The sequence below is a fragment of the Diabrotica virgifera genome, chromosome 7 (assembly GCF_917563875.1).
Source record: "Diabrotica virgifera virgifera chromosome 7, PGI_DIABVI_V3a".
Classification (NCBI taxonomy): Eukaryota; Metazoa; Arthropoda; class Insecta; order Coleoptera; family Chrysomelidae; genus Diabrotica; species Diabrotica virgifera.
In genome coordinates this window covers 72493959-72506295 of record NC_065449.1, presented here as the reverse complement: position 1 = coordinate 72506295, position 12337 = coordinate 72493959, and the positions used below count along the sequence as shown (strand labels likewise).

The 12337-nt window shown below is 36.5% G+C and overlaps 1 protein-coding gene across 1 annotated transcript; it reads left to right on the top strand.

The window, feature by feature from the left end:
* The first annotated feature begins 9487 nt into the window (after window positions 1-9487).
* LOC126888531 (uncharacterized) lies at window positions 9488-10750 on the top strand. The gene has a single exon (XM_050656875.1). It carries the CDS (start codon window positions 9488-9490, stop codon window positions 10748-10750), a length of 1263 nt encoding a protein of 420 aa, XP_050512832.1.
* Window positions 10751-12337: the final 1587 nt, after the last annotated feature.

The following is a 12337-nucleotide window of genomic DNA, read 5'->3' as shown; positions in this document are numbered from 1 at the left end:
CAAAAATTATATGATTTTTCTTGAAATATGCGTGTGATGAACTGATCCTTTTTCTTAATTTCCACGCCAATGGTCGGCAATGGCATCAAAGAATCTCAAAATCCGACACTTGGCAAACTGACTTTGGAAAAAGAATACTTAAAAACCGATATTGTGCTTTTAGCAGATGTTTTTGAAACTTTCCGCAAAAAATGTTTTATAACTTATGGGTTAGATCCAGCCTGGTACTACACAATGCCCGGTTATTCTTGGGATTGTATGTTGAAATACGTGGGGTGTAACCTCGAGTTATTGCGTGACGTTGACATGATACTATTTATGGAGAAAGCAATTCGTGGAGGAATTTCAGTATGTAGCGGTAGAATGTCGGAGGCCAATAATAAGTACATGCCTAATTATGACCCCGCACAGCCCTCAAAATACTTAATGTATTTTGATGTCAATAATTTATATGGGTGGGCTATGGGAGAACCCTTACCCTACGGAGGGTTCGAATGGATGGATGCCAAAGACATTGATGTTATGTCTGTACCAGATGACTCTCCCGTAGGGTACATGTTACAAGTTGACTTAGACTATCCTCGCAAATTACATGATCTGCACTCAGATTTTCCATTCGCTGCCGAACACCGCAAAGCTTTGGGTTCAAATCATACTAAACTAATGACAACACTTTATAATAAAAAAGAATATATCGTTCATTATAGAAATTTAAAACAAATGCTGGCTAATGGATTAGTTTTAAAAAAGATACATAAAATTTTGAAATTTAAGCAGTCTGCGTGGCTGCGACCCTACATAGAATTAAATACTCGACTTAGAGCTGCAGCTACGAACGATTTTGGAAGAAATTTATACAAATTGGCCAATAATAGTGTATTTGGAAAGACTATGGAGAATATAAGGAAACATAGAATAGTAAAACTAGTCAGATCATGGAATGGGCGATATGGTGCTAAAAATTTAATTTCTAGTGCCCGGTTTCATAGCAGAAAAATATTCAATGACAATTTAGTAGCTATAGAACTGATTAAATCAGATCTAGTTTTTAATAAACCCTTATACATTGGCATGACTGTTTTAGATATATCAAAATTATGTATGTACCAATTTCATTACGACTATATGCTTCCAAAATTGGGCGCAGATAAATGTAATTTAATGTATATGGATACCGATAGCTTTATTTATGAACTGTACTGTCATGATGCATATGAGGAAGTAATAAAACAAGATCTATCAAAATTTGATACATCCGATTACGCTGTAGATAATATCTATAATATTCCTCGCGTAAATAAAAAAGTTTTAGGAGTAATGAAGGATGAAAATAAAGGAGAAATTATGACAAAATTTGTGGGATTACGATCAAAAATGTATACTTTTAAAGTTCAATCTGGTCGAATCACTAAAAAAGCAAAAGGGACTAAATATAATATAGTAAAAAATGTTATAAAATTCGATGATTATGTAAACTGTTTAAATGATTTTAAGGAACAAACTGCTACTCAACACTCCATTCGGTCATATAGCCATAACGTTTATAGTATAGAACAAACAAAAATTGCGCTAAGTCCTTATGACGATAAAAGATATTTAATTCCAAATAGTTTTAGAACCCTACCATTGGGACATTACAGTATTTTAGAATAGATTTTTTTTTGTAGATGAATGTTCCATCATTGACCGACCTATCTATCAAAAAAATCTGTGAAACAACAGTATCAGCATCATATTTCATCGAGCAGTCCCCCTTGCCGTGGACATTAACAAAAATAATATTAAAAAAATTTCCTTTATATAAATGGGAAACGATGATAAGCAGTGCTAAAAATGATCCTATTCCTTCATATAAAGGAATAGAATTTATTGCTTGCTCTAAACACATACCGTCACATTTAAGAAATGTCGTATTAGGAAAGTCAGATTGGGGGAGTATATTTGAAGATGAACACTCCAGTTATTGTGTATGGGCTAATGGATATTATCTTAAGCAGCATCGCCTAAACGTATGTAAATCATGTTTTTTTGCATTCAAAAATGCTCATGAGACCTTAAATAAATTTTTACTGGTGCGTTACGACCATACTCACGAAGTTTATGATGCTGATGATATCGTTGAATGCGTATATCAGCAACCATATTATTGGTGCAATAGTTGTTTTACTCACGTTTTATTCGATTTAAAAGATTACGAGTCTTGCGTTAATGCATTACATGAAATGCCTAGAAATAACAGGTTTGATGATTCTGAACCAGAAGTCTGAAGTAGGCAGTAATATTGATTCTTTTGAGACGAATGATAGTGTCGAATATCCATAAGCTACTATCTCTCTTTCTCTCTTTTTTGTAAATAATAAAGATAATATAATGTTATTTTTCTTTCTGTATTTTATTCTATAATAAAGATATATGTAAACATTTTTATTTGTTTTATTATGAGCACTTCCCTCATATGAGGCACTCAAAGCAACAGTGACCTAATCCACATCCCACAATTTTACCAAAACCCTTTTATTACATTAAAGTTATCCATTAAGAGATGGCTTTAACGTAATAAGAGTGTTTTCGTAAAAATGTGAGGCGTGGGTTAGACCACTGTTGCTCTGAGCGCCTTATCACATCATAATAAAAATCTTATACTTTTTATGATAAAACGTTACGTTTTATGTGAATCTTATATGTTTTACGATAAAACGTCACGTTTTATGTGAAATAAAACTCCAAATTTGCAATTTTTATCATTTATTTAAATCATTAATTACCTTAATTTTATAAAAATAAATGAACTCCCTAAGAGCATTGTTTGTCATATCATCTGGCATTATCGAACAAAAAGCATACAATATTTGCAAGGGGTTTAAACTATCTGCAGTATTTTTACAAAAATCTAAAACATTATAATAATATTCACAAAAGTTCAAATTTTCTAACAACTGCATACGAGGCGATAGCACACTAGTGTTAAGTTCAACAATTTGCTTCACTTCTTCTTCATCCATATAGTACTCCACACCATGCTTCTTAACAATAATGAATTTACAATCATCGTAAACTATCGGGGTAACAGTGCAGTATTCTTCGCATGGAAAAGTTGGGTGCATGAGGTCATCAGTTGATTGGAAAAAATCAATTAGTTGTTGTGTGATGATTGAAATAAAGGAATACCATTCGTATGCGCTGAGTGATATTCTGGTAGGTTTATATTGTTGAGATAAAATCACTGCAGGCGAAAATGATCTTGCAGGGCTTATACCACATTGTACTTCATAGCCCGATAACGTGTATTTTGTTGCAAGCAGGTAGAAAACTTCTGATTTGGCGGCAGCCTCATAATTTTCCAAAGCTCTATCTAATTCTTGATTATAGTCTTCGTTGCTAGGCATATCGATGCTAAATTCACAACCACCTGAGGAATACCCACTATCTTGAGAGCCACCTGAAGAATACCCACTATCTTGAGAGCTCATGTTCACTTTTACTGACATTGATACTGAAGCATGAGTTCTTTTATAGTCCCCTACTCCTTGTGGTAAAAACAACCTCTTTGCAAAAAATGTATTGCTACGCGGCGGATTAAAAGATAGATCCTCCTAAACTACGTCATTAACGTTAATCCAGCTGTTATGTTTGCTGTCCATACCGAGCCATTTCACATACATCTTATTGCCTTTTCGTCTAAGTACTTTTTCAACCAAGTAAATGTCAGGGTTTAATGTTTTCTGTAATTCTTCTTCGTAAAACCCCCCGCTAATCGGTATACCGTGCATGTCTTCAAGCAAATACGTTATAGGATTTGTTATCTTAACTTTTACAATTTTAAATAATTCCGTCGTCCAATTGGGCGTGTAGGCCTTTTCAAATAAATGTTTTGTCTTTGAGACACGCACAATGTCACCAATTTTATATTTTCTTGGACCAGCAATTTTTAAATGACTATAACTCTTGTTTAAAATAGCTTTTTCGTTGGATTTGTTGACCTGAGATGGTTTGTATCCCGTTTTACTGTGCCTTGTATTGTTGTATTCCTCGGTAATTACAGGTAGAGCTTCTAACCATTTGTATGATCCATGTAAACTGAAATACTTGTACAACTTTGCTTTTAACGTTCTAATGACTCTTTCACAAATGGCGGCTTTTTTAATCGTGTAGGTGCTGTAATGATTAATTTCGTGTTTTTTCATTAAATTTTGAAATTTTCTGTTATAAAATTCTGTTCCCTGATCGGATTGGAGGTTCTTCGGAAGTCGTCGAGTATGGGCCAGAATATCCGAAAATGCTTGAGTAATTTCCTCGCCAGTCTTGGTCTTTAGAGGGCGTGTCCACACATATTTTGAAAAACAATCAATTACGACTAGTATTAGTTTAAAATTTTTATTTTGGTGTGCGTAAGGACGCATTTCGGCCAAATCCATTTGCCACAAGTCATCGATTCCTTTGATTATTGTTCGTCGACGAGGATAGATTTTTCGTGCTGGTTTATGCAATTCGTTCACCACCTGTTCCTTTTCTGTAGACATTTTCTTATTAACGACTTCCAGCATCTACATCTACAACATGTGTGCGCAATAGATCAATATTACGTACTATATCCTGTAATGTTTGCTCCACTTGTTTTAACCTCTGTTCCATCTACATATCGTGCATCGTATGGTTTGCAAGTGTTTCTGCAGCTTCTTTTATGCTTTTATCCGTATCCTTTTTTAGTGTATTCACATCATCTTTGATTATTTTTTTCAATTTTTGCTCGAGAAGTGGAACTGTGGTTTTATGAAGCTCTTCTCTTACTTGATTTAGTTCGATCGCTAAATGTGGAACTGTGGTTTTATGAATTTCTTTTCGTACTTCGTTTAGTCCGACGACTAAATCCTGTATATCATTAGTTTTTTGTTGCAACAACTTATTTATATTGTTCTCCGTATCCTTTTTTAGTGTATTCATAGCATCTGCGATTATTTTTTGTAGCTTTTGCTCGAGCAGTGGAACTTCTTTTCTTACTTCGTTTAGTCCGATTGTTAAATCTTTTATATTAATGGATTTTTGATCTAATATCGCATCATGGGCTTTAATTATTGGAAAGTATACGCTACGCATCTCATTTATTAGATTATCAACGTATTTTTTCGTTGCAGCATCACTATATTCTGATGGGTCCTTAACATTACAAATTTTCACATTTTCGGCATTAATGTTTCCGGCAGGAGTATGTGGAAATGTAACTCGTACTGCCTTTTGGGTGATACTGTTACGAGAGTGATGACCGAATTTGTCGACACTCATAATGGAAATGATACCATCATTCTCAGTTACTCTATTATATTGGCTTCTTTTAGTTCATTGATGATAGCCACGATTTCGTTGTCGTGAGATGTGTTGCCGGCGTCTTTCGAAGCCACCAAGAGTTTAAGACGATCAACTAACTCATTGACGTCATCCCAATAAATATACTCTAAGGGTGCAGCGTTGTATGTTAAACGAGAGTCATCCAACCCCGTTCCTTTGACCGTAGATGAAGATGCTGACCGAGCTGTTTTCGTTCTGTGGTCGAGTTCTTTTTGTGAACGAGTTGCATGCTTTTTCATTGTTGCATCAGATGGTTTGAATAGAGGTTTAATAATAGAATGATATTTTTCTCCGCTGGAACCTTTAAGGCGTCCTAAGGTATCCAGATGAATCTCTGTGTTAATCAGCAGTGTTTTATACTTTTGTAAATCCTCATCATTATACTGTTCTGGGTTTGGGTTGGCATAAAATAAAAGGTGATATAGGCCTGGCGTACCACTTAACCTACGTTCTTCAAAATCCCGTTCTCGAATTATTACTATGTCTCCATTGTTTTTGTCAAAGTTTATTCGACGTTTTCCCAATATCCAGCCACTAATACTATCGTAAAATGGACCATAGTTTTTATCGATTTTATCGTCTTTTATCAAATATTCTTTTATGTACTTGTGACTTATTGGAGGATAGTGGTCGATATATTCGTCTGTGGCGTCCATCGGAATCTCGTTAGAACCGGAGATTGGCTCTTGAATGTTTTCATCAGATGCCTCGGGTGCATCAAGAAATACATCTTCATCCTCCTCCTTTTTCACCTCTTCTTTTTTAACATGTCCAAACTTGTTAGTGATAGTATGATGTAACGTTTTTGATGATTGAGCAATATCCTTGAGAGGCTTCGAGATTGGTTTAAAAAGTTTATTTAGTGACTCATCTTGCTCTGTTCTACCTAACTTCAATGCCAAATATTTTTTGCGAATTGATCTAGCCAATTCGGTAACTTTCTTCTTGCGAAGGGCAATGGCGACCGTATCATCTGGCATTGTGCTGACGACTAAACAAACACCTTACAATTTTATATATTTATCAAATCCTTTCCGATATCGTCCATTGTTGAGAGCAAAATCTTTCATAATTACCACAGTACCATACCTATCTCTCCAACATTCTGAACACATTTTTTTAAATTCATCAAATGACATGTCTGGCGATACGTGTTCATCAAATATATGTTTCAAATTTATCTCGTCTTGCTTGAACAGCACAATCATGTTACAATTGTCTCTTATTAGCTGCTTAGGTATTTTTGAATATGTTTGACATAAGTAAGCCGCATCGATATCTTTATGTCTGCACATGGAATAATACTCACGAATCTTGTGTTGGCCATCACATGCGACATCGTCAAATAAAAACACAGAGTTTGGTTGAGCTTTGTTGGGATCAATAATTTCTTCATTGTCTTTAAATGGAAAATACCCTACACCTTTGACTTGCGCTAATGCATCTCGCAATAGTTGGTATTTCGGTTGAAAGAGGGATTTTGAATAAACATAGACATTTTTAAACTTGACGCCATTTGGACTAAATAAAAGTGATAGCATGGCGTTAGTTTTTCCACATCCACTTGGACCACAAATAATGGCTCTGAATGAGTTTGGTAATAATTTTCCATGTTTACTGTTGGTTGCTTTCTGTACAATATCTAGATTATCAATTGGTAACGTCTGCTCTTGTTGAATGACTCTCATCGTGTGTTAAACATAGTAAAAATATGAACAATATATTACCAATGTCACCAAATGCATGACCATCAGTCCAATGTTGGTGTTCAAAGGGGAAGGTCTTTTGAACTCTCTAATTAATAAACTTCCAGTTAAGCTTCATATTCCTGGTTATCAGTATTGTGGACCTGGAACAAAACTAAAAAAACGTCTTGCACGCGGAGATCCAGGAATTAATCCATTAGACGCAGCTTGTAAACAACACGATATCGCTTATTCGCATCATACATCTCTCGAAGAACGTCACAAGGCCGATAAAGAATTGGAAGATAGGGCTTGGGAGCGATTCAAGTCTAAGGACGCTAGCTTTGGCGAAAAAAGTGCTGCTTTACTTGTAACCGGTGGAATGAAAACGAAAAGAAAGTTGGGAATGGGATGCCCTCGTCGTCGTGGAAGAAAGGGACGTTATTCTTTCAATCGGGATGTGGTACCTAAAATTGCAAAGTCCATGAAGAGAGGAGCATCGTTAAGAGATACTGCTTTGACAGCTGTACGAATAGCAAAATCGGTAATTAAAAAACTTGGTGGACGAAAAACAGTTGATCTTCCACGAGTGTTGCCACTAAAATCTGGAGGTTTCCTACCCCTCATTCCCCTATTTGCAGGTCTTTCTGCATTGGGGGCTTTAGCCGGTGGTGCAGCAGGGGTGGCGAAGACTGTGGTTGACGCAAAGAACGCCCAAAAGAAATTGGAAGAGGATATGCGCCATAATAAGGCGATGGAACACATCGGCTCAGGTCTGTACTTGCGTAAGAAACCAAGAGGCGGATTCGGTTTGTATCTGAAAAAAAACTTCCAATAAAGCTACCCAATCGTCCGCTGTACGACTTAGAGATTGCGCATTACGCGAAAACACTTAAAATCCCACATTTTCGAGGTGTTTTCATGAATGACACTCTGCCTAGACACGGTCCTCGAAAACGTGAATGCGCAATAGTTAATCTAGATGCATCAACACACAGCGGAACACATTGGGTAGCATATAGAAAGATAAATAACGACGTAGAGTATTTCGATTCATTTGGTAATTTGAAGCCGACCAAAGAACTTGTTAAATATCTAGGTGCACATACAAAAATTTTCTATAATAACCATCAGTATCAAACCTACAATCAAATCATTTGTGGACATTTATGCCTAAAGTTTTTATATAATGGAGCATATTAAAGGCATGGAACTGCTTCTGGACCATATATTTCGCAAAACACGTTTTGAAGAATTCAGTGAAGAAGAACTAAAATTAATACCGCTAGATTATATTATACGAACTGTAGAACCTATAGAATTGTTATATATATGGCATAAATTGCCTGGGGAATATCGACAAGAATTTAACCTGCAGATACTACTTCCCTGCTTCGTGCATTACAACAGACCTGATTGGAGGACTCATTGGGATGGCCCACCCGGTTCTCAAGCATCTTGTCATTTATGTAAACTTGCTTTAGAACAAATAAAAAAATGTGAATAAATTTGTTTTTTACTGTATATAAACCTATTAATCTATTGACCTGAATCAGTCATCATGTCGCAGTTGTTGAGAGTAAACAGCACCAATTACATATTCTCGTTTCAACCTCCCACACCGATCGTATTAGATCCGAAAAAAGATTACGAAATAGCTCTTCGATTTTTCCATTCTTACAACAGTATACCAAACATCGAAAATTGCAAGTTTTATTACTACGATGTCAATAACCGAGTGCAACATTTTGATTTCCCTGATGGATGTTATGAAATTATCGATATTGAGGAATACATACAAAAGAAATTGGGGGCTGCCAATACGTCTAAACCTGACATGATATTTAGTCTAAAACCTAACCACAATACGTTGCAGTGCGAAATCTTCAGTCAATTTAAAATTTCATTTCAACCAAATGACAGTCTTGGTACAATATTAGGGTTTTCTCCCGTAATACTAAATCCTAGACAGACACATTCTTCAGATCTACCTGTTAGGATTATTAAAGTATCTAGCATACGCTTTGAATGCAACATTAGTACCGGAGCCTTTGACGGTAACAGACCTGCTCACACGCTCTACGAATTTGTCATACAATCAAATCCTGGGTACGCAATTGACGAAACCCCTCACAATTTGTTGTATTTACCTGTTGTGCCACAGCGTGAAATTACCAATATCACTGTGTTGGCTGTCGATCAAGAAGGACGACCTGTGAACTTTAGAGGAGAAGAGAGCACATTGGTGCTGGAACTTAGATCAAAAAGCAGATGGGATTAGTAATAGAACAATCTACCCAGAGAACGCCATTAGTTGTGCAACCATCTCAGCAGCAATATCTTAAACAATCTACCTACAGAACACCATTAGTTGTGCAACCATCTAAGCAGCAACATCTTACGTCCGCAAACAAATTGTTTTTACAAACGTTGGGTTTTAAACTGAAAAAATGACTACAATGTATGGAAAGAGAGCGCGTTCAAACAACATCACAATGCCTCCAATATTTGATATTTATCGTAAGCCAATATTTGATGAATCGATTCGAAAGGCTGAATACCGAACTTATGCACCATTCATCAAATCATTCAACTGCAATGATATTGTCGAATTTAGCATTAATCAAGTTGACTCGTTTTTTGCAATGAGCGAAACCTTGTTATGCATTAAAGGATCACTCGAAATAACTGGAAATGGTGGCGTCAAACTAGCAAATAATGTGGGTGCCTTCCTTTTCGATTCGTGTACGTACAGCGAAAGCGCAAGGGAGATGGAAACAGTGCGGGATCCTGGCATCGTAAGTGCTGTACGTGCCATGACATGTTATACGCAAGAAGATTCTAATTATATGGTTATGGCTGGATGGAATTACCCTAAGGATCCAATTCTAAACGCTGCAGATCATTCATTCAGCATACAGATGCCTCTTAAGCATGTTTTCAACATTTTTAATGATTATCCATTGATTACGTGTGGTCGTCAAACAATAAGACTAGTTCGAGCTCGAAATGATAACGATTGCATAGTTATTACAGAAAAACAAAACGCTGACAAAACTACAACTGTTACAACCGCTAAGATTAACATTACCAATATTGAGCTTAGAGTGAAGCACATATTCCCCAATGATGATATTAAATTGGAACTCATGAAATCTATTCAACAAGATCAACCTATAGTTATTCCGTTTAGAAAGTGGGAATTACATGAATTACCTGCTATTACGAGAGGTGCCAGGCGTGAAGTTTGGGCTGTTAAAACTAGCACATCAGTTGAAAGACCTCGTTATGTCATTGTTTTCTTTCAAACCAACAAACGCGACAAGATTACAGCTGATCCTACTTTATTTGACAATGTCAACATCCAAAGTATTAGATTATCGTTAAATGGAGAATACTGGCCAAACGAGAGAATGCAATTGGATTTTAGCAAAACCGATTACAATGAAGCCTATTTTAACTATACCGAATTTTATCCTAGCTACATACATTCCCAACAAAAACGACCTCTACTCGATTTCTCAGCTTTTAAGAATCGTGCATTGTTCGTTATCGATTGTTCGAAACAAGAAGAAAGCATGAAAGCATCCACCGTTAACGTAAAACTCGATATTGAAGCGAATAACGGTTTTCCCGACAATACCAAGGCCTATTGTATTATTATTCACGACTGTGTAATGGAGTACTTCCCTCTCACCGAAATTGTAAAAAGTCTAAATTAGATGCATGAGGTGTCAGTAGTACACGAGCAATCATCATGAGAATAGCATTCGTAGATATTCAGGGATTCGTTGTGGATGGGTGGTTTGTTCCTAAAGAACTTTCCATTGAAATAGGTTATAAACGAAGTCATTACATCTTTTTGCCTCCGAAACCATTCAATGCGCTAAGTAATGTGGATAAGAAGACCGCATCATACGTGGAGAAGAATCTGCTAGGCATCCGGTACTCTGATGGAGAAGTTGAACTATCTGAAATAAATAAGATACTGCAAACCGAGTTGTTATATACAGCTGACTGTATCTACGTTCGAGGGAAACAAAAAGCAGAATATTTGGATAAGAAACGCCACGTTTTTGGAATTTTTCCTCATATTATTGATGTTTGCAAGTTCGATGGTACACCTCGTGCTGCTGGAAATCTTGGTTTTACTGCAAACCCCCCATGTCATGCCGCTGGATTATTTTCATGTGCAGAAACAAATGTGAATCGCCTGCGTGACTGGTTTGTCAATAAAATAATGCCAATGTAATTTTTCTATGTACAAAATAAATATTTTTTAAAGTTATGGGTTTTTTATTTAAACGCCTTATTTATTGATCAAGTCTTATATTACATGATGATTCAAATTTTCTCTTAACAATTTTAAATATAATCTTTATAATTAAAATAAACACTGAAGCTAATATTATACAAGTCATTGCAAAAACATTATCTATTTCACTTTTCATGTTTTCTTTGTTCATCGTTGTTGGCGCCGGCGTCGATAACATTATTAATAGTAATTGGATGAATTCGCCTTGTTGGAGTTTCCCTAAATAAGTAATCCGCAGCACTTGAATATTCTTGTCGCAGCTGCTGGCTAAATTCCTTAGGTGTCCAGTCTATGCTGCTTCCCAGTGTTAGGTTCTCTATTTGTTTTATAACCTTATTTTTATCCTCATAAAATAAAACCTGACTTCTTAACTGTGTCAGTTTTTCTCTAAATTCTGCTAATTTACGTCTATACTCATTCAAAGACATGATGTTACTACCTCACGTCGCGCTGTGACAATAAGTTCTTGCGACTGAGCTCCCCATGACAATAAGGCCTACGCGACATTTCACGAGCCCACGTGACGTTTTGACGTGACGTTTTTACGTGCTTTGACGTGACGTTTTACGTGACGTGCTTTGACGTGACGTTTTTACGTGGCGTGCTTTGACGTGACGTTTTTACGTGACGTGCTTTGACGTGACGTTTTTACGTGACGTGCTTTGACGTGACGTTTTCACGTGACATTTCACAAGCCTACGTGACGTTTTGATGGGACGTTTTACGTGACGCTTTTGTTTTATTTAAATTCCACAATTACCAGCCGCGCGCTTCGTATCTACGAGATCCTTCCGCGAAAAACTTAAGGTACCGACCGCGCATCTGCTTCGCGTTCCGCGAAAAATTAGAAAGCGCCCTTTTGACACTATGCCGCCATGTTTTTTTGTATTCGTTATCTCCCGCCCATTCCAACGAGCCGTCGTACGTTTAAATCGGACCAATAGCAGCAGAGATACCATGTTTCTCTCTCTAACACACATACTTCCCTATATCA